This window comes from Antedon mediterranea, chromosome 1 (assembly GCF_964355755.1).
Source record: "Antedon mediterranea chromosome 1, ecAntMedi1.1, whole genome shotgun sequence".
NCBI lineage: Eukaryota > Metazoa > Echinodermata > Crinoidea > Comatulida > Antedonidae > Antedon > Antedon mediterranea.
The window spans coordinates 32,584,204-32,612,192 of record NC_092670.1 but is presented as its reverse complement, the minus strand read 5'-3'; the positions used below and the strand labels follow the sequence as shown (position 1 = coordinate 32,612,192).

General features: G+C 32.8%; 1 protein-coding gene across 1 annotated transcript; it reads right to left on the bottom strand.

Annotated features, from left to right (window-relative positions):
* Nucleotides 1-46: 46 nt before the first annotated feature.
* LOC140063693 (integrin beta-1-B-like) lies at nucleotides 47-27,848 on the bottom strand. The gene is made up of 24 exons (XM_072110161.1): nucleotides 27,725-27,848; nucleotides 19,316-19,417; nucleotides 18,505-18,581; nucleotides 17,155-17,256; nucleotides 16,593-16,680; nucleotides 15,649-15,780; nucleotides 15,041-15,131; nucleotides 14,564-14,666; nucleotides 13,744-13,914; nucleotides 13,135-13,215; nucleotides 12,674-12,769; nucleotides 11,185-11,274; nucleotides 10,641-10,843; nucleotides 9,710-9,800; nucleotides 9,453-9,595; nucleotides 8,651-8,732; nucleotides 8,245-8,320; nucleotides 7,667-7,785; nucleotides 6,922-7,011; nucleotides 6,486-6,618; nucleotides 5,752-5,862; nucleotides 4,347-4,513; nucleotides 3,140-3,252; nucleotides 47-2,551 (listed from the first exon to the last, which is right to left on the bottom strand). Exons 2-23 carry the CDS (start codon nucleotides 19,386-19,388, stop codon nucleotides 3,178-3,180), a joined length of 2,394 nt encoding a protein of 797 aa, XP_071966262.1. The 5' UTR covers nucleotides 19,389-19,417; nucleotides 27,725-27,848; the 3' UTR covers nucleotides 47-2,551; nucleotides 3,140-3,177.
* Nucleotides 27,849-27,989: the final 141 nt, after the last annotated feature.

Sequence of the window (27,989 nt, the reverse complement as noted above, 5' to 3'; positions counted from 1 at the left end):
GTCCAGGGGTAGTTGTCCGGATACGAGTAAAACACATACATGGACGCAACGTATTATTTCTTTATTTTTCAAATTACGATAAAACCAAATGGCGACAAAAGCGAACGAAAAATGATGATTATGATCTAATCGTTAATATTATTAATCAATTGGGACTACCCCCGGATATTATTATTAATATGAAATATGGATAACTTTAGAAGAGATTCACAGATATTTTATTCATTTTGTTATACAAAAACTATGATGTCTTAGCTAATAATACGGAATCTAGTATGACGTTTATATTTAAAAAAATTGCAACACATATTATCAACACACATGCATATAAAATTCGCTAGCACCTACAAAACCAACTATGTACAAAATGTTTATTTGGTTACCAGTTCAACAGTATAAGTACGTATAACAAAATACTCTTATAAATCTACGAGATTATAAACATGATTAATAATTTAACAAGGTGACAATAATAATATTAATTCTAGCTATCCATATCTGAACGATTTCTATTGACAACGTGTCTAAATAAACTAAACATTAACATCTATAATCAGGTTTATATATATTGTGTATTGGGTTACTACAGTTAGTAACGTTTATCAAATGTACAAAATTATAAATGCGCATGTTTAGAATATTATTATTATAGACCTACAGATCATCGTGTATCATATGTGATACCTTTACCTATTAACAATGTCACATGTGATGATATATTGAACCCAAATGTGTGTGCAATATTTGTAGACCATGGTTCTGCTCGACTGATTGTATGTATTACTTTGGATATTCATACCGGATAATGCATCGCCGAATACTGTACAGATTTACTAATTAAAATCAAACAACTGTACTATTCATTAACACTCATTGTAATAAATGAACATACAGTGATAATTACATTAATTTAGATAACAAATGCATAAGCAATAAATAAAGAATACTGTTTGTTAAACATAACATTAGCATAGCAAATACAATTACTGGACAATCTACTGATTAGTAATATTGGAAACATTAAAATGTGGTACGTATGGAAGACAGATGGGTAATGCCATCGCATTCTACATCATCACATCATGGGTTTGTCTCAAATTTGTCACACATCGTGCCCCAAAGCTAAAACATCAGAATTTTAAATTTTACCTTAGTCAGACTATCCATAGAGATATTATAATATCTCTATGGACTATCGGTTCGCGAAATAGAGACTACAGAATTTTTAATATTTCCAACATTGATATTTTTCTTATTTATTGAAAATAATATCATTGGATAGAAAATCTGAAGGAGAATCTAAACATTCAGTATAGAACATGTGCTTTTTGTAATCAAAATTTAAATTGTTGTCGACATTTTTTGATATAGGCTATTTTATTGAAATATTAAATGCTACTGGGCTAAGAGAGGGTAACACTGGCTCTTGTCATAGGAATTTAGTTCCCTTTTGTGTTTCCTGCTACTTTGTAGTTGTTTGTTTGTTGTTTTTGTAAATAAAGAATAGGATTACCATACATGTCATGTTAAACCTGTAAAATTGTATAGGCCTACATAGAGCTAATTGTATACAAATTGTGTATTTTTATGTAAATTTGTAAAAGTCTGAGAAGCATTTTCTTTGTGTACCAAATTGATGCAAAATACATGATGTGATGATGCAAATCATTGGATGAATTGAGATTCAATAACCCAGATCGTTTAGCTATCATACCTAGGAAGAGCTAGCATTAAATCTCAAATGCATGTCACTCAATCAGGTGTTTAGGCATTGCATAGGTCTAACCTCAATGTCATGTGAGCTCGCTGGTCATCCAAGGTCCAGAATGTCACAGAATCAACAGCTTTCCATCTAAAACCAGAGAGCCTCTTTAAGCCTGTACAAAAGTCGCTGGCATAACGTATGCAGCCTCATAATAACCATATTATAGCGAGTCTTGAGTTGTCGGCTCAAACTTCAATTGCACTAGTTAGTTAGTATTCTGGTCTAATACATTATATTTTGTCCTATTCTTTATGACTGTTGCCATTCTACTACTAAATTAACATTTATCGTGAAAAATTCATATATAAATATCACTTTATAATACTTTAAAATTGAACTGCGCCTAATGGTCACTACGGTCAACTAAACAGGACAAATTGGGCTGGACCAAAAGTCTAGTTTGTTCAAAAGCATTTCCAATGTGCTAATAGTGGTTCCTATTATACTTTACTTCACTTTTGTAATTTCTAAAGATGAGATTACTACATAACCCTTAAATATTCTTTTTAAATTCACTGCATAAAATACAATCTACCAATCTTATATACTACTAAAGCATCTTTAACTATATTCTTTGGTCTTGTTTACAACTTAGGCGTCATCTACAAATCATTTTGGAATTCGCTCAGACTGGGTGAATTAGAAATGACTGCAGGTGTGACTTTTAGATGAAACCTTTTCCGTAATGGATTATCTGCTGAATTTCAGTGGGCTTTCTTCTTCAGTGGTGCCAAACATTGGGTTCATAGTAGTGGTAGTTGTGGGTTTAAATATCGGATTTGACCCCTGAAATATTTAAAAGAAACAATTTTTATTATTATTTTATTCAGGCATATTGCCAAGGACAAACTTAACCAGGCAACATGTAGGCTACTGAGTATGTATAGCTGAAATTATGATTGAGTGTTGTGCAGAAGTTAAAATAACAATACAGGCATAAAGGAATGAAAGAGTTATCATAATAAATACCAATGGACAAACAGCTATTTCAGGCTTGAAAATGACTAATATCAAACTCAATGTTTTAAAAAATAACATATTTAGCACATTTTTAACACGAAAAAAAAAAATGTTAAATTGTTGTACTGTATTGCAATTTCTTGACAAGTTGTTTTTGATATTTCTTTCTGATCCAATGAAAACAAAAGTGATGCTCAAATATAAAGCTCTGTCTACACTATCAAACTAGGTTGACAAAAAAGTGTGATGTGCCTAAATATTATGGTATAATATATGCCCATGATATGGTAGTGATATGACATCATCCAGTCCATATGTTAACACATCACATTTTTTTTTTTCATATAAAGTTTGATAGTCTAGACAGAGCTTAAGTCAGGAGCACTGTAGTATTACAAATATGAATGCACCTACCTTTTGAAGAGTATAACATGAGAAGCAATTAAGCAAAATCAGCTATTTTGCTTGGCAGAGTAGGTGGGGTTCTTGAATGTTGATGTAGAGGGCTTGTAAAGCGGGTTATGTCCCTAAAGCATTGATCAAGCAAGCAATGAATAAATATGTTTATGGAAGCATTCACAACAATTTATAAAAAAACATATGTCAAGACCTAATGGCTGTGTTTACCAGTTAAACATTATCATGATTCTAAAATCATACTTGCATGGGATATTTCCCTTACTGTAAAGTCAATAAATATTTATGAACTTCCCTTAAATGGTATTTACAGTGGTGGATCCAGGTTTTTGAAATTTTGTTAAATTTAATTCTGAACTTAACCTAACATCCTATTTTTTTGCTTCATAGAAAAGTGAGGGGGGCCAACTTGGAACTGCCTAACATTAACTTAGATAAGAGGGTATTACTATTAGTGTTTTTAAAGACCACTTATGGAAAATCCTCAAATATAATTGACTTAAGCGAAATATTCCAAACTCAGTCAGAATTACATCTATTAAAAAAATATTTGCTTGGGTTTTTTTTTAAATAATTATGTAGCAAATATTACAAAGAGACATAAAAATGACTTAGAATGATTTACAGATTTGAAATCCTGTATTTATGATCATGTATTTGAATTTTTTGATACAAAATGGATTTATTTACTGCACAAAAGATGAGCAATGACTGAGAAACAATCTGATGGAATAATTAATGAATACAGTAAACATTATATTCTGAAATGATTTTTTTTAATGAATAATTTCATGTTTCATGAGGAACAGCTGTTTGGTAGCCAAGCATCTATTCAATTGAATCAATACACGAAAAACATAACAACATGGATGTAATAATGTATGTATAATATCAAATCTTTTGAAAATAAATAAAATCATTTTGTCAAAAACATAAAGCTGTTTTATAGATTTAGATTATAAATATCTTAGATTTGTTCTGTAAACAAATCTGAAATTGAGTATATATACATACTCAGAATATAAGCCCACCTCTAAAATATAAGCCCACCTCTAGAATATAAGCCCACCTCTAGAATATAATCCAACCTCTAGAAAATAAGCCCACCTCTAGAATATAAACAAATTCCATAAAAATATGCAGTTTGATATTCAATTGTAAGCACAATCGTCAAAGTCAAGTCAGTTTGAATATGTAAACTCACCCCTTCCCATTTGGCATCTTGTCGCTCTTTCTCAAATTGCTCAAACTCTCTTCTGTCATGGATAAATGTGAGTAATCTCCAGATTAACAGAAGGGCTAATCCTACCAGGATGATTCCAATGATAATCCCAATAATAATCCATAGAACTCCAGGACCACCATAACAATCTGAAAAAAAAAGACCAGTCATCCTTTAATTTAAAATTAACTTTTTATCTTTTCTAATTTTAATGAATAGCCGGGCAGTTAAGAAAGTGGAACTGTAATCCACAACCATAACACTGACATGTGTTCAAGACTCACTCGCTCAATGGATCTGGTGGTAGAACAAGTCTAGATATCAACCGTAGTCCAAGTGTAAAGAAAATTATCCTAGTACATCTTTTTGAAGGGTTCAAAAGTGTATCATCTACACATAGAATTCATTCAAAATGCATGTTAATGAATCAACCATTCTATTCTGAAAAGTAATATCATCAATGAATGTTCAATTCACAGATGGACATCACCCGTCACAGATGGAAATTACCAATCACAGATGGACATGACCCATCACAGATGTACATCACCCAACATAGATGAACATCACCCATCACAGATGTACATCACCCATCATAGATGGACATCACACATCACAGATGGACATGACCCATCACAGATGGACATCACCAATCACAGATGGACATGATCCATCACAGATGGAAATCACCCATCACAGATGAACATCACCCATCATAGATGGACATCACCTATCACAGATGGACATCACCTGTGACAGATGGAAATCACCAATCATAGATGGACATTACCCATCATAGATGGACATCACCTATCACAGATGGACATCACCTATCACAGATGGAAATCACCCGTCACAGATGGACATCACCCATCACAGATGGACATCACCCGTCACAGATGGACATCACCCGTCACAGATGGACATCACCAATCATAGATGGAAATCACCAATCATAGATGAACATCACCCATCACAGATGTACATCACCCATCACAGATGGACATCACCAATCGCAGATGCACATCTCCCATCGTAGATGGACATCACCCATCTCAGATGGATATCACCCATCACAGATGGACATCACCCATCCCAGATGGACATCACCCATCACAGATGGACATCACCCATCACAGATGGTTACAAGGTGACATTAACCAATATACGGTATATTGCATATACAAATTGTTATTTATTAACTGTATGAGATCACCAATTAAAAAGTGATATCACTCATGACATTTACTTATAGTGCTCAGTATTGTGCTCAATTGTATTTACTGGTGATTTACATCAAATTAATTCCATCTAGTCAAATGTGGTGGAAAAAAGGGAAGTTTGCAAATGTGTCTTCATAGTGTTGCAGTTTTTCATTTCAACTTACCTGGATCTCTCTTGATGGTAAGCTCCAACTTTTCATTTGGTAGAATCTCTTGCGTAAATGACACAACACACTGATTCTCATCCTTGTACTTGCATTTTTGGGCAGTTCCAACTGAAAAAAAAACAAAACGGAAAGAAATCGTTTTAGTGAAGGGTAGATAAAACAAATGTGATTGTTCTACTATACCAATCTCAACATTCTGGGTTCAAATCTTTGACAGCCTCTGAAATTGTTCTCATGACTAAACTTTATAACTTCAACTCCTCTGCAATGATCATATGACAAGTCTCTCTACATAGATTTTCTTAGTAATTACACTTATCTTGAACTGCTTTGCAATGATCATTGTCCATCTGACAGTCCTTCCACACAACACTTACCAACTGAAACTCCTCTGCAATGATCATATGACAAGTCACTCTACATAGATTTTCTTAGTAATTACACTTATCTTGAACTGCTCTGCAATGATCATTGTCCATCTGACAGTCCTTCCACATTATATTCTCAACACTTACCATCTTAAACTCCTCTGCAATGACCATATAGTAAGTTTCTATACATAGATTTTCTTAATAACTAAATTTATCTTGAACTGCTCTGCAATAATCATTGTCCATCTGACAGTCCTTTCACATTATATTCTCAACAATATTATTATTATCTTGTCTATTATAAAAGCCTCCACAAGTTCATTTTTTAAACAAAGATTTTCTTAATGAATCATAACTTACTATCCTCCAAGTCATCTACAATTATTGGTTCCGTCAAACAAGTCTCTTCACATAGACCATTTTCATATAATTCTCCTTCCTTAAAGTGGCATTTTACACAAGGCTTATTCGCGTCACATTCAGATTCACATTCCTGTAAAAGAAAAACATGAAAGGTATAAAATTTGTTTCTAAAGCACACTGACAATTTCATTACCAATCAATTTACTCAGTGGAAGACCTTAAGTGTGGTTCCCACCAGACACATCAAACGGATCTATACGCAATGCAAAGGAGTTGACCAATGAAAAGAGATGGTTTGAATAATCCATCGCGTTTGATTGGTTAAATACTTTGTGATATATTGTGTTTAGACTGTTGGTATTATTTACATTTTGTATATATGTTTTATATTCATAATGGAAAATTGATTGAATTGATTCCCTTGTTAACTTACTCCATTTTTGCATTCACATGCTTGTCCGTCATAGCCTTCATCACATTTACATTGATTACATTCACAATACCCTCTACCGCCACAAACAAGCTGACAAGAAAAATTTATAAAACATAAATATATATTATTATTTTTAGTATTCTCCATTTAGGCAAATTGCCAAGTTCATTCATTGTTCTTCTGTAAAGTAAGTGAGTGGCCGAGCGGTCAAAACAGTGGAACTGCAATAGCCATATCATCGGCTATGGTTCGGGGCTCACTTGCTCCATGGTTCTGGTGGTAGAATGAGTCTTCTCGAATAAGGACTATAAACCATAGGTCCAGTGTACACATCTGGTTCATGTGCACTTTAAAGAACCTAGAACATCTTTCGAGACGAGATGGGTTTACCCTGGTGTACTAGTTAACATAAAGCCACTCCCACAAACACATAGTTCTATACACTGGGAGAACAGGTTTTGACTTAAGAGGCTACCCAGCATAAAGAATAAATAATAAAGGGGCATGATGCTCTACACAAACAAAGTCGTATTACAAGTTTTTGGGAGTGAATGATTTCAGGATCGGTAGCCGAGAATCTTTAACAATGTGTTGAGGTGAGGTGTTAATTTAATTGTTCATTTTGTTTGGAAATAATTACTTTTATAATATATATTTATATGTACATAGTATATAAAAATAATGGTTAAAAAAAGATATTAAATACATTAACAACAGTGTATAATGATTATTTTTCAGCACTTACACCATTCCGTGCAATGCAACTAAAATTTGATGAACTGCATGTGCAAAATTCGCCAGTATAGCCATCCATACACAAACACCTACTTCGGTCGTTTTGGTGACAAATGCATTGTCCGGCTCCTAAAAGAGGCAACTAAGTATTAAAAATATCTAAGTAATTACAATGACAGTGTAACAATAAGGAGCTTTTGATTTGCGACTATCTAGTCAAAGTTCATTTTAGTTCATTGTGCACATGGAAGGATATTGGGACGCGTGTCCTGTCTCCTCTATCTTAGCACAGGTTTGATGGTTTCTAGGTCCAGGAAACAACCAATGACACGTCGTCTGCCCTTGGTCGTCACAAATTGGAAGCTCCCTAATGTAGTGTCTGTCCTGCCTAGATTGAACGTAAATATATGGCTACAGAAGAACGCAATTAAAAGTACACAGATCTATAATATTAGCAACTAAATGTCTTTATTTCTTCGGTCACTTCTTCTTTGGTCACTACCAATTACAATCCAATCATACATAAACATTCATGTAAAGTGTCACTGATGAGAAAAGCTGTCACTCTATTATAGCGGTTGTACGTACCAGCACAAATTTCATTGGACCCAGCGTCAAGACAATCATTTGTGTCACACTCACAAAAATCACCAGAAATAATACGCTGTGAAAAGGAAATGAACAAGTTGATGCCCTGTTTATAATTATGTTTACATACTCGAAAACACAACTGTGTGTTTTTTAACTCTCTGGCTAAGAAACACAGACTTTGTTCTTAATACTGTATATTACCTCAAACACTGACATAGATCATGGGGGTTGGAAATGAGGAAGAGACATGTCTTCCCTACAATTTTTATGACATGCGATACACATTCACGAGAAAAATACAATTCCCTCAGGGGATCTTAAATGTTATAATGCACCTCTAAGCAGTCAATATCTGTATAAGGTAATAAAAACAATTTATAAGCAAAATATTTGTAGTACTTACAGGTGGAGTTGTCTCTCTGCATAAACACACGCTACACTTACACTGACCCTGGCCAGAACAAACAACTTCATCTTCTACTTCCCTACAAAAAATATATAAAAAAGATCGCATATTAATTCCTAAAAGTTGAAACTGAAGCATATTTGCTATTCAGCCATGGTGTCCATTTCATTTAGTGTTTCAGAGCTCATTATGTTTGTGGGTCGTACATAACTCCTCCCTCACAAACCTTCCCTCTGTAAGTTTTTGTCTCCGGGTGAGGAGGAGCAAGGAGGATAAAGAATTTTGCTTGAACCTACAACCTCTGGATTGCTAGTCCAATGCTCTAACCACTGCGCCACAGAGGTCAACATATTAATAGGTATATGTATGGTACAGTAGGTTGGTTATAAAGCATGTTTCCCACTAGAACGCAACACAACCTACATAACATAAGAAAATGGTCATCCAATAATTGTGTTTGGCCCTGCCTGCGTGAAATCAAACCTGCTTAATGTGCATCAACGTCAGTTACCATAGACTTTGATCTGGTTCACCCCACGTATATGTACTGTACTATGTTTTCTAGTGTTCTTTTGCCTTCCGTCATTGCGTGAAATCAAACTGATTTGATTGCCGTAGCGATGTTTGCAGCACTGTTGCGTCGTCGGTTCCCACTTGTGATTTTTGATTTGATTTGATTTCTTCAATATCGGCTCATTTTTTCCCACTTGTGATTACGCAATACATCACTTTGCATCAATACGTAGCTGTGTTGGGTTCTGGTGGGAAACAAGCTTCAGACAAAAATGAGCAAACTCACATTAAACATTGTGGATCTATAATGCCCTCTTCGGTCTCGTCTTGATCACATTCACAATATGCTCCTGATCGTCCTTCATTGCACACACATCCGCCGCACACAAATGTACCATTTCCGTTTGTACATTTAGGTGAATCGAGTTCCTGCAAATACAAAATTAGATAACAAAAATGATTAACGCCATTCATACTGCAGTACTTCAATCCAACAAAAAATATAAGTTGGTGTAAAAACTATTTAGTAAAATTGTAAGCTACCTTAATTTGTTCACAGTCGCAGTCACAAATAGCCTCCACAAGAACTTCAAGTTTCTCCACAAATGATAAAGGACCAACTTTAAAACTTCTCCTGAATCAAAGATAACCAATCAATTTTTATTTTCAAATAAAACAACACAGTTGAAGCCACAGTGACTTTTTATATTCACCCTTTGAGGCTCTGTCATTGGCATTGTAATTTAATACCAATAATAATATGTGGGTCATATCTGTAGAGGACCGAATACATCAATTACAAAAAGGATGCTGTTTTCTGTTCCAACAAGACGGTACTATCGTGATCCATGGATTAAAATCTCTCATATTTTAAGTATGGAAATCAGGCAAGCCAAAGCCATTACACAATCGAAGAAATTTCTTAACGAACACACTTTCTTTCGACTCCAGTTCTACAACGTAGAAGAGGCGGATCCCATATGTATGTATGTATGTACTAATAATAATATTAATAACCATAATAATATATGTCAATCTTATATATCGCTTAAAGGACAGTCAATCATATTTATTAGTCTAGTTCAGGCCAGCAGTGCTTGAGGCCTACAAGCAACTACTTTCTTCCACACCGCTCCAAAATTCTGCGCACTGTGGAAATGGGACAACCCACATGGTAAATTGGCCTTAATGCTCAAAGTTTCTAAGCAATTCACATTATTACTTCGGTAATTGAATCAAACAGGTTTGGACAGTTCCAAATAATGTTGCAGCTAGTAATCAGCACAAAAGTTTTGTTTTCCCGCTTTGTATTCCGAGGTAAAATACCTTACAAAAACTTTCAAAGGTTGTACAGTAAAGTCTTACAAGAAGTACCAACAGCATTCTGGTTTGAACAAACTTTTTTTAATGATTTTCTGTTAATGGAAGGTGACCATACAAAGATGTTTAACTGTAATGATGATGTCATACTTACGACTTTACATCTTTATCACACAGTGACTTATTAACTGTAATATCAAGCAGGAAGGAGATAGTATCTCCCAAAGCCAACTTGGCACACTCTTTATTATTGGCAGTTGTGGTGCCATCCACACAGATAGATGTGTACTGCAAAGAGATCAGATCCTTCAACTCGCCAGTGATGCTGTCATCCATCTCAATTTTGGAGGTGATCGACTGAAAAATTTAAACAAAAACATACATAACATATGATGGTTCTAACACACAATGGTAAATTGAGTATAGAAAAATTGCAAGGAATGAACAGAAAAAAGTTGTTCATGACCAATTTGATCCATGGTTTTGAAAATCCTAAAACATCTGTTTTCTGAGCAGGTAAGGGGAATATTTGGGTAATTTTATCAAATTTTTAGGTATAATTTTCAACCAAAAATTAAAGACACCATTGTGATGATTAATAGCATTTTTATATTGGTTCTATATTCATTGCAGATCTCTGTGCATTACAAGTTATAGTTATTTTGAAGATGAAAACAAACATATTTATCAATTCTTACCGAGTAAATATCAGTGATTACATCTACCACATTTGAAGAATCCTCCTTTATTTCAGTCACCTCTGCTTCATGGAAAAATGCAGGTAGTTTCTACAAGATATAAAGTATAAAGCTCTTAGTAAACAAATTTAACAATTCAATTACTATAGTGCAAATATTATTTGTATCAATTAAATTCAAACCAAAACATTTCCAGAGAAAAATAGAAGAAGAAATCCCTAAATCAGTATAGAATAATAACAAAGAAAAAGTTTTAATTGAGTTTAACTCAAACAATATAAAGAATTTATGTGAGTGTAATTCCCATTCACCTAGAGGTGCAATTTATTAATTATTCTATTTTTTTGTTGCAAGAGTATCATTCTTGGCCAAGTAAAGGTGTCATTTATTATTTATTTTATGTGCGAGTATAATTTTCGGTGAACTAGAGGTGTCATTTATTATTTATTTTATGTGCGAGAGTATCATTTTCAGTCAAATAGAGGTGCCATTTATTATTTATTTTATGTGCGAGAGTATCATTTTCAGACAACTAGAGGTGCCTTTTATTATTTATTTTATGTGCAAGAGTATCATTTTCAGACAACTAGAGGTGCCATTTATTATTTATTTTATGTGCGAGAGTATCATTTTCAGCCAACTAGAGGTGTCATTTATTATTTATTTTATGTACGAGAGTATCATTTTCAGTCAAATAGAGGTGCCATTTATTATTTATTTTATGTGCGAGTATCATTTTCAGACAACTAGAGGTGCCTTTTATTATTTATTTTATGTGCAAGAGTATCATTGTCAGACAACTAGAGGTGCCATTTATTATTTATTTTATGTGCGAGAGTATCATTTTCAGCCAACTAGAGGTGTCATTTATTATTTATTTTATGTGCGAGAGTATCATTTTCAGGCAACTAGAGGTGTCATTTATTATTTATTTTATGTGCGAGAGTATCATTTTCAGTCAAATAGAGGTGCCATTTATTATTTATTTTATGTGCGAGAGTATCATTTTCAGACAACTAGAGGTGCCTTTTATTATTTATTTTATGCGCAAGAGTATCATTTTCAGACAACTAGAGGTGCCATTTATTATTTATTTTATGTGCGAGAGTATCATTTTCAGCCAACTAGAGGTGTCATTTATTATTTATTTTATGTGCGAGAGTATCATTTTCAGGCAACTAGAGGTGTCATTTATTATGAATTTTATATGTGCAAGAGTATCATTTTCAGGCAACTAGAGGTGCCATTTATTATGAATTTTATATGTGCGAGAGTATCATTTTTAGCCAACTAGAGGTGTCATTTATTTTATGTGTGAGAGTATTGTTTTCAGACAACTAGAGGTGCTATTTGTTATTTATTTTATGTGCGAGAGTATCATTAGTGTAAATTATTGTATACAATACAACCACACTTTTTCAAAGTAACTGTAAAAAATCAAGCTAAAATAATAGGTACCATTTGAAACTTAGTATACAAAAAAGCTTACCTCATATACATTATAAATTTTATCAGTTACTGCAAACACAGGTAGGATACTGTTTTGCTCCAGCACTTGACTCAGTTGACTCACACTGGGGTAATCCTAAAACAGAAAAACACTCATGACAATATTTGTTCCTTTACATGAATTTAAACTTGTTATTTTATTATCTTTTCATTAGATTTTCATTTGATGCAACAATGCATATAATACAAATGTGTATTTGTATAATATAATATATATAATATAGGTTTAATGAAGTATTTATTGAATATCATGTGACCCACTATCCTCAAATCAGATACGAATCTACAAAATAGGTGTTAAAATATTTTTTTTTTTTTTTAAATGAGTTTCACAAAATTGCCATTTTACAACTTTATTGTGCTACTGAAAGTGATACATATTATATTTAACATTACTCAGGCTCAAGGAACGCTTGAAAATAACTGTCATGTAACACTCACCAGTTGATCATACATCGTATAATACCCAGTTGAAGCACTTGTGTGACACTTTCCATCATTGGCTTTTACTACACCACCGAGCTAAACAAATCAGAATTGGTTCACATATTTTATTAATATTATTATTTTAACATAGAACAGATACAATCATCAAATGACTAAAAGTCAGAATAATTTGAATTCTATACATAATAAAGGTACATTTAAATTGATGTTTATTTTCATTAATGGTTATAAATGTTTTAATAAATTTGTGTATTAACGTGTAGTGTATACACATTTTTCCAAAATCCCTTGCACTGATGAAGGGCTAGTGAAAATTGTTCTTGCTGTTTTACATTTGATTTAGCTTTTTGCTTATGTTATTTTGTACCTCCATTGAGATCTAGCCACTGATACCCACAGCATTGTCATTTTTTACAGTAGTAGTGGTTGGATCCTAATTGGGAAATTTAAAACCAGCAAACTTCATCTAAAGCAATGATGATTTTTTATTACAGCTTGAAACTAGATGAATTTGAAAAGTATCAAAAAACAAGGTTTTGAGATCAATATAAACAATTATTGATCAATAAATGTATGTGTTACGAAATAGCACTACCAAAATACCTTTCCATCGCCAGCAATGTGAAATGGTGCATCTGATGTGTAAAAAAGAAGATGGCGGGCCCGCTCACGCCATCCAATAATGTCTTTACATGTAGCAGCTTGCATTAGCGCATCAAGTCCGCCCTCTGGATAGTCAAGACTACCAGAAGGTTGAAGGTTACTAACAACATCCTGTAAAAGAGGGCATTATTAGGATTAACACATTTTATTTTGGATTCACTCACTATATAGCATGCTAGTCGCATTGCTTGTGTCCTTAGGCAAGACACTTGACTTACATTTTCCTCTCTCTACCAAGGTGTACTAATGGGTTCCTGGTTACTGTAGGTCACGGCACAAACTGCAGAGACTACTTGCTGCAACATTATGGAAGTATGTTTCCATACGTGTTTGATGACAATAATCGAGGTAATAAAGCATCATTTGAACCAAATATATATGCTGTGTATAACTGAGAACAACTATTATTTATTACTATGAGATTTATTTCAACATTTTAACTGCTAGATTTAGAGTTACTGTAGAGACCCTATAAACTTCATACGGCAAGTTTTTATTTTCACATTGCTAAAAATACTTTGGCTTGGTTGACACTAGCAGACTAACCCAGATCAAGAGGTAATTGTTAGCCTAAGCATTCTGGAATCTGCAAAGTATGACCATACTCTGCTGATCAAAATAAGTTATCAAAGGAACACAAACAGTTAGTGACTCAACCTCAATATTCCTTTGGTGTCAAATCAAGTTTTGGGATATCAGTTGATATTCCATTCGTATTTTGAAATAATTCGCCTAGTGTAGAACACATACAAATACTCACCGAGAATTTACTTGTTTCATTAGTTAGCGATAGGGCATTCTGGAAGGAAAATGGTGGCTGGCATGTGAAGTCTAGATCTGTTCCAACGCATGGATCATCAAGTCTAACAATAGAGTTTTACAAAAGTTATTAAAACAGTTCAAATACAAACCTGTGGCTAAAAAATCATCCCAAAAATTTGATTTATATATCCTTAGAATATAATCAACTTTATAAAAGCTGTAGTGTATTTTATAAAAAATATTATTTTTTATTTATGATACAATTTGATTCCATACAACTGAATTCGTTTGAATATGTTACTTTTATTGTTGTGTTAATTTGCTTTCACTTGCTTAGAGGGCTTACGGTATGTCAACGCATTTGTGTTGCTTTCAGTTTCTCATCGATATCAGCCTACATTTATGGAGTTATTGGTAAAAGAATTTTGGTTTATCTTCGTTTTTTATTTTACTCATAACAACTTGACATACTTACTTTGAGAGATCAACATATGGCATGACAACTTTGTCTACAAAAGCTCCAAAACCAAGACGGAAATCACGAGTGATGTTACTCATTCTTGTGGCTGAAAGAAAAAAAATGAAATTATTATTCTCTTAATTATTATTATAATTTTACCATATTTAATTATTTTATTACAAACATTAAAAAATTATTAGCATTTAAGTTATTTTATTGTTGTATATAAAATCATATTTTTAAGTCTTTAATATTAATTTAACACACTAATAATACAATTTTACAGTCTAAAAATTATCTATATTAAGAGAGAGCATGTACTTTGTTTTTTTTTATTGCACATATTCATACACATAGGATAGCAATATAGAATTGTACTGCTTGTCATTTGATTGGCTGATTGTAGGGCACATAATATACAAATAAATGCTATGTAGCCATTGTCGTTTTGTACAATCATTTTATTACAGTGTGTGAGCAACCACACACGCGAGGCTGTTGTTGACTGACTGCCATGGTGGAAATCCATAGCGAGACCAATTTTTTCCTTGCCTTTGGTAAATGGATTTTTAGCAAAATCATCCTTACTACAACTGAAGAATGGCTAACCCAAAAGTACTAACCTAAATCGTTTCCTAGTCTTCCGACACTCTGAAGATCATCTGCCATTGAGGAAGACACATCCATAACGTAGTAAAGATCCAATGGGTAGTCTTCAGCTTGACGCACATCAAGTTTAACTCGGTATTTATCGCCTTAAAAATGTCAAAGTACAGAGTGTACAGAGTAAAAAATTATTTTTGGGATCTTCAAGAGAAAATATGCGTTACTACTAGTTCCTTGAAAAGTTTTAGGAGAATTGACAGTATATTTAAAGCAAGTTTTGAAACAGCTGGTGGGGCAGTACTGTACAGCATGCAATTTACAGTGTGCATGATGATATAAAGGTAAGCTTATGTCGGCACGGAACTGAACTGAGAGATGCACAAAAAAGTTCCTTTCATGTTCTATTTTTTTCAGAACTGACAAGAAAGGAGTGCAACTAAAAACTTTAAATCGCGTCACATGATCAGGGTAGCCGCGACCAGATGTTTCCATATAAGCAATCGTGCATACTGGTTCCTATACATATATTAATCATGTTATTTAATCATTAATCCGTTTAGTTACATCACATGACAGTAGTTACATGTGCCACTTCTGTAGTTCATTTGAGTTGAGTCAAGTCCTGTGTCGACAAAAGCACACCTTTACACAAACCATTCAGCAGAGCAACATGCTTTGTCCAATATTAGGGCCATTTTCTTAGCACATTAGTCGTAATAATTTATGCAGGCTAGGGTCTTGTTGTTGCAGAATTTATAATACAGACATTTCAGTACTGTACTGTACTTTATCTTTTCTGGTATTTTAAGGAAAATAAATTAAGAAAAATTGACTGTATGTATTCATATCCTATTTATAGTTTCTTTCAAGAATCAAATACAGTACATGATGTATCAAAAGAGTATGCAGGTACTCGTTTGTATGTATTGTATGAGAACAAGGGCGGTTGTACAAATCTTACCCGGCCTCAACTTAAGTTGAATTTTTTGCGGCTTTAATTGGACAGCATCACCGAGGGCAGCATCACCAGCGTTACTCAACGTGGCATTCTGAAAATAAAGTAAAACCATTTAGAAATAAATTCAACTGATGGTTAAGCTCAATTTTCGCTAAAAGTTACATTTGGGCAGTGTTCAGTAAAAAAAACTACAGTATTTTTTTTATTTTTATTTTTTATTTTATTCAATCGAAACCAACAGCGATAATTACCGCAACTAACAGGTTTGATACAAACAAAGCCAGGACAGTTTAAAGCACCTTGATTGGTCCTAACATTAATCAAGGGCTTCTCTCGTCCAGTGCCCACCTTGACCAGAGGAAAGGCATAAGCCAATACGTCTGAGGCAGATACTATAGATGCAGGGACTGCCATAAGAGTCAGCAGTGCTGTTTTAAAATGCCTTACAGGACCCCAGCTCCATATAGAGCACACGATATTCACAGATGGTCTCTCATCCAAGCTCTAACCAGGCCCAACGTTGCTTAATGGCTTTTCTATGTTTTTCAACAGATTAGAACTTTACCTCAACAATATCCAGACTTGATTTGGGTTGAACGATTTGATCTGGCTCACAGCCCTTGGCAAGCAATGACTCGGCAGCATCACATTTGTTGGAGAAGACGGCCTTAATTCAAAAAACAAAAACAAAATTAATATACACACAAACTTAACTACATTTATTTTTTGGCGGATATAGGACTAGCTTTGGGTTGGCAACCGCCAACTCCACAAAGTTAACGCAGACCTGGACAAGTTCTCGAGAAAGGTTCAATAGTGGATTTTATGTTTGGCCTGGTTCATGCAGTCAGGCATCCCAAATGGCTTGAGAAATTAAGAAAATGAATCGTCAAGGCCGTCATTTGGGATGATTCTGAATCGAAACCAAACAGATTTGGAACAGCCCATGATCCAATCCTACAGTAAGTGTAAATGGGAACTAAGAGATTCTAAATACAAGTTTTAAAAGATAAAGCTCGGTCTACACTATCAAACTAGTTTGATGTGATCGTGTACACATTGTTTTATAGTGTAGAGCGCTTTCATTATGTGAGCTAAAAAATATTGTGTTTTTCATTATTGTAAATATAAATTGATACTTCCTTTCTCAGACAATGATTTTATAGTAAACTTTCATTCTTGATATATTCACAAAGTCAAAAATCAAATACAATGTTAAACACTATAAAGGTGACACTGTACAGTGCAAATGTTCACTATCAGCTGTACAAACACAACTACATTTGTACTGTACTGTAAAACATTGTGGGTTATGTATGCTATGCTACAGTATTAGTGGGAAACCTAATGTAATTCCGTGAGATTTTAATGCTCAAGCTGAATTCTTGGCAGTTTTGGAATCCTTAGGACTATCAGAATTCATTGCAACTGGGGGCCAATTTTTCCCGACCCAATTTTGTCAGCCATCTTGCATTTCAAAATGGCCCCCATTTTTTACTCAAAACTGATAGCTCCTATTTTAAACCAAGTATGAACGTAATTTGTGTGATAAATCTTACAATTGGGTGCCATTTTGATCTTTGGGCTGTTACCATGGTTACGGGATCGTGAAAATTTGTTACCTAGCATTTTTGGTATCCTAGCACTATAATAAAGTAAGTGAAATCTCATTTTGGGCATTAAAATCCTACGGAAATACACAAGGACCCTGACTATAAAATGCATACATTATATCTGTTTTTAATGGCGGCCATCATGGAATCCAATATGGCTGCCATATGCTATTATTATAATTGTACCCTTGGACTGATTTATCATAATTTTAAAATAATATTAAGTATTCTTGAGTTTAATTGTTCGTTTACCAACATTAGTCAATTTATCTAGTAAATGTGACATTTATCTTCTAACTTACTGTTGATTTGCACCATGCACAGTCTGGACTTTGTTTCATACAATCACTACATGTTTTAGCAGACGCACAGTTAACACCTATACAGGGTAAATAACAAATAAAATGTTGCACAGTTAACACCTATACAGGGTAAAAAACAAATAAAATGTTGAAAAGTAAATAAAACATTAATACTTGAAATTAAAATGTACAGTATTGTATCTTTTAGGGCCATTTCAAAAGTATTCTACTGCAGCTACTGCAGTAAGTACACCTTGTTTACTATTTTATGTGTCATGCGTATTTAGCAATTTTTGGTCGGTAAAATCATACAAACTCTATATTGCAGTTACGTAATGGCACCTTAATTGGCTGCCGGTGACATTACCCTTAGGGGAGAAGAATGTTGTTGAAAAGGTGTATTTAACATGAAAGTCCACAGCGCTCTGATCTTCATGAAATGTTGAATTATGTTACATTATCATATTATATTTCATACACTTCTTCATCAAAACAAACTAAAATCATGAATGTTGTAAATTATAATGTAGTTACTGATAATACTGTACTGTAATACTGTATACTGTCTTAGAGGTAGTGTATGAGTGTACAATCAACATTGTACCAAGAGTACAGATTTTTGTTTTCAGCCACACAAGAAAAAGCTTATCACAATATTTGCAAATGTTACACAGTGTGACAAGGTAGTTTGTTATTTATAATAGTTTGTTTGTTTCGAATTAAGCTGATGAAGGACTGTTAGCTAATAATGTACAGTGTACAGTACCTCTATGGTGACGAAAATAAAAGTAAGAATGTATTTGTACAGTACCTTCAGTATCCTGTGGCCAAATAGTTAAGAAAATGAAACAAGAAATTGATAGTCTCAAACAAAGCCACCTCATGATGGTGTGGAGTATCCCAAACAAGATACCTGAAAAAACAAAAGAAATATCAATTAATTAATTCATCAACAACAATTCTTTTCTCACCATCTTTCATGTTAGGTGCTTTCACAAAAAGACCATGTCCAACTGAATATTATAGTAACTAAACTAATACTGTACCTTGCAAGAATTATCATCTATTAAAAAGTACTACTGTATAGGTTGTAGTATATTTACATTCATCATAAAATATGTCAATAACTTCATTCCAAAATACAATTAATACGTAACATTTAAACTAAGTTTCCTTTTCTAATATTGATTTGTATTTTTAGTGTATATTTTGTCTATTTGTAATTTTGATACCTCTTGTCTTTACTTTATTACGTTTGTTATGATATTTAAAATTACTGTAACACTTTGAAATTTAGTGCACTAGTACTAAAAGTGCATGCAGAATAAAGAAAGAATAAATAAATTCATTCATTACTGATATTTTTTTATGAATTGGAGGTTTAAATTGTTTGACACACAAAAAAGAAAAGTATATGTGTATCACTATGCTTTACTAAACTTTTTTTCCCCCGAAAAGGAGCGATTTTATAATTCATTGAATATACAGTTAACTGGGATTTATTTACAATAAATTAGAAATACCTAATAATCATCATTTATTCATCCATTATTGATAATATATCTATTGTTTGACAACAGGTACTTAAACCCACTTTACTAAACATTGTGTTTTTTTGTGTTTTTTTTGCAGAGGAGTACATTTTATATATTTCATTGTATTGAATATACTGTACAGTAAACTGGGATTTATAATAAATTAGCAATACCTCCAAACAGTTGTTATTGATGTGTACAGCAATTCACAAACTATTTTGGTAATGAGGAGAGAAGATGTGTGATCAGTACTAAGGGAATTAAACTAATCTGCAACTAGAAACTAGATTATGGCGCAGTTAATTTAAATAATTTGGAGGCTAATCTAGCGAGATGGTTATTCCTCAGAGAACAGGTAACATACATTGAGAGATAACATCAAGGCTTACAAAGAAATCAATAAAGATGCCATGGTAAAGCTGGTATATTAGCAGGTATGCTTACTGTGTACAATGTCCTTAGGCCAGAAAAATATATCAGATATTAACAGGAAAAGGACAAAGAACAAAAACATGATGTTATTATTGTAAGTAATAGGTTACTGTTATCTTATGAAAAGTCAATATTACTGTATGATAAAACAATAAGAAAATAGAGAAGAATCAAATTCATTGATAAATGTTCAAATACCATTTATTATAGATTTTGTTTTAAATCTGTATCTTCAACAAACAGTTTCCAGTAAACAGAACATTGGAAAAAAATGAAGTTATGGAATTATTCTATTCATGAATTATATCTGTAGTTAAAATTTAATAACTTTAAACTTTAATTAACATCAAACTAAGAATTAGAATCAGACCACAAAATGGTTTAACAATTTTATAAAGAGTAAACTGTACAGTATACTGTATATCATTCCATAGTACTGTATACATTGTAGAGTATGTCATCACATACAGAATGTTAATGTGTGCAATAACAAATTAATCCCTGCTTGGTTCACCTTTGACCTTATGACCTTTGACAATTAATGATTTTCTATGATCTGCATGGGTTTGGATTTCAATTACCAAACTGAAACACTGACCCTTAACACAGTGAAAATTGCAAAGTTGAATTAAATCCATTTCAGATTAATTATTTAATAAAGAATTATATCAATTGATAAATATTGATGCCCACACATTCAACATGTTCTGGGAAACAAATTTGGTGAACAATTTTTCTAAAACTGAATGAACCGTTTTGTCGCCTGTATGTGAGAAACAGAGGTAGAATATACCATTAACATGGAGTAGATAAAGAATCCATGCAATAAATAAATTACACTTGTAACAATAACATACAGTACTTTAAAAAATATATAAATTGTTAAGCGTTAATCTCTAAATAAATGTCAGGAGAGGGAAGGTACATATTTTGTAAATTATTTCTTTTTTCCGTAAAGCTCTAGGTCTATAGTTTAACACAACTAGGATCTTCAGTCAAAACATTAATTGCGGACACTATGCAATACATTTAATTCGTTTGCGTTGATCTATATGATTTTATCAGAATTTCTATTCATTATTTGTTATTTTTTAAAAACAAAATATTGTGGCTTTGAAAGTATGAGTTACATTAAATTTATACAACATACAGTAGCCACAATCATTATTGAAAAGGATTGGTTTTTACACACTATTAATATTTTTGTTTTATACACAATAAATAAGATTTGAAATACAGTATTGTTAGGCTAAATTAACAATTAAACTGCACTGTACTCTATCTACAGTATACTTTTGGGAAAAGATATATTGTCCTGAGCCACATCATTCATAGTGTAACACAGGTCATCTGAATGATAGTTAAGCAGAAGTACAGGCTTTATGTTTCCTGTATAAAATAAGCATGAACTTTAAACGACCTACCTGCTGTAGTACAGTATGACCCTAAATAAACTCATTATTGGTTATCCGCACTTGGCGGATAACCCCTTGTTATTGTCAGGATCTTTTTTTTTTTTTTTTTATTTTTTTTCTTTTTTTTCTTTTTAGTTATCCGCTTAGTAGCGGATAACTCCTTGTAATCGTCCTGTTTCATCAAATTTTTTTTTTTCTGTATTATACTTCTTTCTTTCTGTCATTTTTGTGCGTCGCGTTTCTCTAAAACGTGTAAACAGAACATATCGTAACTTTGTCAACATATCGGCATTTACGTGAACTTGTGCACCTCCTATTTTTGAATGATGTCAGAGTTGCGCAACGTGACTTACGTGCGATTTTATGAATTTCAATGATTGATCATAGACTAAAAACCAAACATAATTTTGTTTTGAAACTTTGTGAAAATTTAAGTCATATCAAGCGCAAACTTTCTATGGATTAAAAATAGCATGTTTCACAAAAAGTTACGCGCGCACGCGCGTTTAAAATTTTAACGTGCGAAAAATCAACGTCTAATCAACTTTCTATGCGTTTCATGTCATTTTGAGCATGTCAAAAATTCCCACGCGCGCGAAACTTTTTACGCACGCGGTGCACACGTAGCGTTAAAAACATATTTTTTTCGCGTGATTTATGTTTTTTCAGCCTTTTATAGTAATGTTACCAACTTTTAAACAATTTCGACTTAAAATTACGTCATACGAGCACGTCGAATTAAATAATTTGCACGCGTTTCTGGTGAAAAAGTTCAAAAATTCGTCAAAATTATGCCTATTTTTAAACAGTCATAGATTCTAAACTATATGGAGAACTTTTTTTTAATTACATATTCTGGAAGTTGATGAGTGGTAGATATCGAATCATGCATTAATATGGCTAACCGGACATTGTGACGTCATCGTATGGCCACGCGAATATAAAATATAGGATTTTTGTCTCTTTCGTCATAGCTCATCACATTTAATAGAGCGCATCTCCACTTATTCGTTGTTCATTTTCACCCCGATTTTAATATATTCTAGGTCTATCAACTATGTTTTGCATGAATTAAAATTTTTTTAATTTTTTTAACGTCATCATGCCTAAAAATTTAAATTACGTTGGTCATTAATTTCATCTTTACAGTAAATTTTAATCTGGTATAGCTCGTAAGAATAAAATGTGATAATCACGATTCAAACGTTTTCAGGAAGCTATTGTATTGTAGATACAAAATCATAAGAAAATTGTGCCAATCGAATGTTGTGACGTCATCATATGGCCAGTTAAATACAAAAAGTCATATTTTCATCTTTTGCGTTATATTTCATTACATTTAAAAGAGCGCGCATCAATATTTCACGTATTCAAATTTCTTCTACACGTTAATATGTTGTTGCTGAGATAATTTTATTCTGAAATTTCTACTTTTGCATTTCATTTTGAAACCGTCAAGATGTTAAAAATTACAATAAAATACGGGTCCCGTAATTTCACCTATTTTACACTGTGATATGTATACAGATTATACTGTGTATACTATGTATATGACAACAAAATAACATAATTCAGAAATAACAACATATCATATTCTTCAGTTCAGGTCATAATGCCTTAATATTTTTCTGTGTGCAATATTCTAACGTATGACGTGCACGTGGCGTTTGTCGAGCGGATAACTAACTCGTCAAAGTGACGAGTTACATGTCTAGTTTCTTCTTTCTTTCCCAGAATTTTGTTGCGCGTGTATCTCAAAATCTTCTTAACATAACATTGTATAACTTTATCAGAAGATTGACCTCTATCTGAAGATGTCGTAATAAGGTTTTCGGTCCAGTCTGAGTTGCGCAGCGTAAGTTACGCGCGATTTTATGAATTTCAATGATTGATCGTAGATTAAAAACCAAAAGTAATTTTGTATTGAAACTTGGTGAAAATTTAAGTCATATTAAGGGCAAACTTTCTATGGATTAAAAATGGCATGTTGCGCAGAAAGTTACGCGCGCACGCGCGTTTAAAATTTCAAAATGCGAAAAATCAACTTCTAATCAACTTTCTACGCGTTTCATGTCATTTTGAGCATTTCAAAAATTACCACACGTGCGCAATTTTTCTACGCGCGCGTGCGCACATAACGCAAAAACATCATTTTTTGGCTTGATTTTTGTCTTTCCTGTCTTTTTTTAGTAGATTTACCAACTTTCAAACAATTTCGACTTAAAATCACGTCATACGAGCACGTAGAATTGAAAAATTTGCGCGCGTTTTTGATGAAAAAGTTCAAAAATTCGTGAAAATTATGCCTTTTTTTAAAATGTCATAGATTCTAAACTACGTGGTGAACTTTTTTAAAATTACAGATTCTGGAAGTAAATGAGTTGTAGATATCGAATCATGCATCAATATAGCTAACCGGACATTGTGACGTCATCGTATGGCCACTCAAATATAAAATATAGGATTTTTTTCACTTTCGTCTTAGCTCATCACATTTAATAGAGCGCATCTCCACTTATCCGTATTCCATTGCCCTCCATTTCTTTATATTGTCTAGGTCAATCAATTATCTTTCGCATGATTCACCATTTTAAAAATTGTTATGACGTCGTCATGTGCAAAAGCGTCATTAACTTTGGTCACTTATTTTCACCTATTCTGAACTGTATGTAGTACGTATACAGAATATAGTGTTATACCGTATATATTTAGACGTGACACAAAATAGAGAGCGCACTAACATTTTTTCATTGGCATAATCGTTTTTCTGTGCGCAATATTCTAACGTATGATGTGCACGTGGCGTTTGCGAGGCGGATAACCTAACTCGTCCGTAGTGACGAGTTCAAATCTAGTGTTGATATTATAATCTAAGATTTAGAAAAATAAACTTGTAAATAAACAGTGATTTACAAAATTAAATAATGAAATAACTGTATCTAACCATTGTATTAATTTCTATTTTCTCGTTATCTCTGACAATGTACATATACATACAGCTAGTCTTGCCTCAGCTCAATGTACTGTATATATATTATATATCAATTATAAAATGTATTATTTTTTAACCCCAAATTGGTTTGTACTGTACAACAATCTATAATACCTGTATGACAATAAAATATTATGTCATATAGATTAGCCCGCTGATTATGGGAGCCATGGGTATAACATTTATATAAGGCATAATAACATAAGAAAAATTACATTGGCTATTTTAGAGAGGGTTACTTCATGGAAACATAAATTATATTCTCCTCAGATACAGTAGTACTGTACTATGCAGTACTATAGGTCCAGACCATGTGTAGAGTATTAACTTTGTGGTGAAGGGGCCGAAGAGTACTTATACAACTTTTAACATTTAATTTTTTATATAAAAAATGCACAATATCTATGTTTTTTTTAAATTGATTACTTCCCATAATACTGTATATCCGATTCTTGATAAATTTACACGTTTGTCTGACCTTGCTCTATTAAAAAATGTTGCTAATTTTACACAAATTGTGAGGGCCAATTAAGGTACTATCGATTTTAGCTCTTCCTTTATTTTTTAAAGTTTTAGTATTTTATACAAATATCACTCTCAGTACTTAAGTAATATTTGCTAACTGTACACACACAAACAATAGGGTTGGTGAAATTCAGTCCAAAATACGCAGAATTTTTTCCAAAATACGTCAAGTTGAGGGCGCTATACTAATCCAAAATACGCGAGTCTTTCCAAAATACGTCGACTTGGGGGCGCTATTCATTTTCCAAAATACGCGAATTGTCCAAAATACGTCAAGTTGAGGGCGCTAGTCATTTTCCAAAATACGCAATTTGTCCAAAATACGTCAATTTGGAACCGCTTGTAATTTTCCAAAATACGTTAACTTGAGAGCGCTATTCATTTTCCAAAATACGCAATTTAAATAACTCCTTTACTTCTTCTAACCAATTAATTATTGATATTATTTTAATCACAATACCATATGCTTTTTATTATTATATATTATATGAAATAATTATTATGTTAGATTTCAGATTAGGTAACTTATTAGACCATAAGTACTGTACATTAAATTGAAAGCGATGTTTGTCTGTCGAGCTCGGGAAAAATATTGATTTTGTAGATCACCAAATATATAACACATACCTATGACTATACTTAAATACTATATACGTACATGCTGGTTTTGTAGCCGGTTTATGCCGCATTTAAACTAGCTACGTCTGGCAATGCAATCGTACATCGTTCAGACATTATTAACGTATATTATAGGCACTGTCTATTGACTGATGTTGGCACATATTTGTTGTTTTTCAGTAATAAATGATTACATTAAAAAATTGGCTACTCTATGACATTTTATTTACAAAAAATTCTGCATTCTAATACTTAATAATAATAATAATAATAATAATAAGATTTTTTATAGCGCACATACCACTCCAGAGTGCTCAAGGCGCATTTAAAAAATAAAGAAGAAATAAATCATACTTTCATTTATAACTAAAATGTACTTGTTTGTTTTATTCCAAGAAACTTTTTTTGAATACATTAAACTGTAATTTTACCTTACACTCTCAATATGATACATTTGGAAAGGCTCTCGTATTTTGGAAAAAAAGTTTGCCGCCCTCAAGTTGACGTATTTTGGAAAATTACTAGCGGTCCCAAATTGCAAATTGACGTATTTTGGACAAATCGCGTATTTTGGAAATAAATAGCGCCCTCAATTTGACGTATTTTGGACAATTCATGTATTTGGGATAATTTATAGCGCCCTCAACTTGACGTATTTTGGACAATTCACGTATTTTGGAAAATGAATAGCGCCCTCAAGTCGACGTATTTTGGAAAGACTCGCGTATTTTGGATTAGTATAGCGCCCTCAACTTGACGTATTTTGGAAAAAATTCTGCGTATTTTGGACTGATGTTCACCAACCCGACTCCACACAAAGTGTCTTCTTAGGACTTGGTATAATTGCTTTAACCGGCTATAGATACATGGAAGGAAAATAAATAAAGTGGATATTCGTACCGCACGACATAGTGCATGCAAGCTTATTATTATAAACCTTAACCTTAACTAACTAAAATCAAATGCATACATTTTTCAATCAATTCAGAAATGCAACTAATAACAGCTGAAACAATAACATTGAATAATTCATTTGACGATTTGTAAAATATGTAGCAGAAACTATAAATGATTATCATAACAATAATAACAGAAACAATAACAAAAAGAACGTACACGGAAATTCTTTTATTTTTTAACAATGCTAATGTTCTGCTTAAAATAAGAGAAAAATTTTCTTTAAACAATTAATGACAATAAACGATACTTGAGTTGACTTGACTCAATATTGAAGACAAAATAAATCAATAGGCCTAAACCATTCCTTTTTTTTTTATTGTAAAAATGCCCTTTTTTACCTTTTTATTACCAAAATTTGTTCACTACACTAGTAGAAGTCCCTACTCTATACTATAATTTTGTGTAGCTACTGTGTAGGCCCTAGCCTAGAGTCTGGGCCAATAATATTAAAAATATTCTGTTATTTTTAGTGTTAGTATTAATAATATTGTGATAATTCTTATTTATTTATCTTACCCTTTATTAAGATAAATCAACAAACACTTCGAACATTACGAACACTAAGCTAGGCCTATCCCGAACCGGTCATGCTTTGATCAAACATAATAATGCAGAGGCAAACACCGTTTTCTCTGACTCAATGCGCGAGTGCCAGATAATTGAATTGAGTGAGGAGAGGCCCAGCCCAGCAAAATACCAAATTTCACCATCGTCGTCTTATTAGATAAAATAACAAATCTTACCTTTCACAACACAAGTGACGTAAAGACTGAATTCTTTCAACTACAGCCGAATATACTAACGAGTTCTTTATTCTAAAAGACCACTGAACATCAACTTTCAAAGATAAAAGCTAGGCCCGACTCGTTGTCTACACCACAAATATCTTTTTAATACCGGAAGTAAAATTGATTCCTCTTTTCTTCTCACACCGCGATACAGGCGAAACTCCTGTTAATGCATGTGTTAGATTTTACAGAAAGCCAACCACAATCAAGTATATTTTAA

What these genes read in the sequence shown, in the direction of transcription:
- LOC140063693 (XM_072110161.1), bottom strand. Translation starts at nt 19,388, where the DNA reads ATGAGGTGGCTTTGTTTGAGACTATCAATTTCTTGTTTCATTTTCTTA. An exon ending in ACATTGCTGGCGATGGAAAG is followed by an intron (nt 13,216 to 13,743) that starts GTATTTTGGTAG and finishes TGATTTGTTTAG; the next exon opens with CTCGGTGGTGTAGTAAAAGC. An exon ending in TGTGATAAAGATGTAAAGTC is followed by an intron (nt 9,801 to 10,640) that starts GTAAGTATGACA and finishes TCTTTGATTCAG; the next exon opens with GAGAAGTTTTAAAGTTGGTC.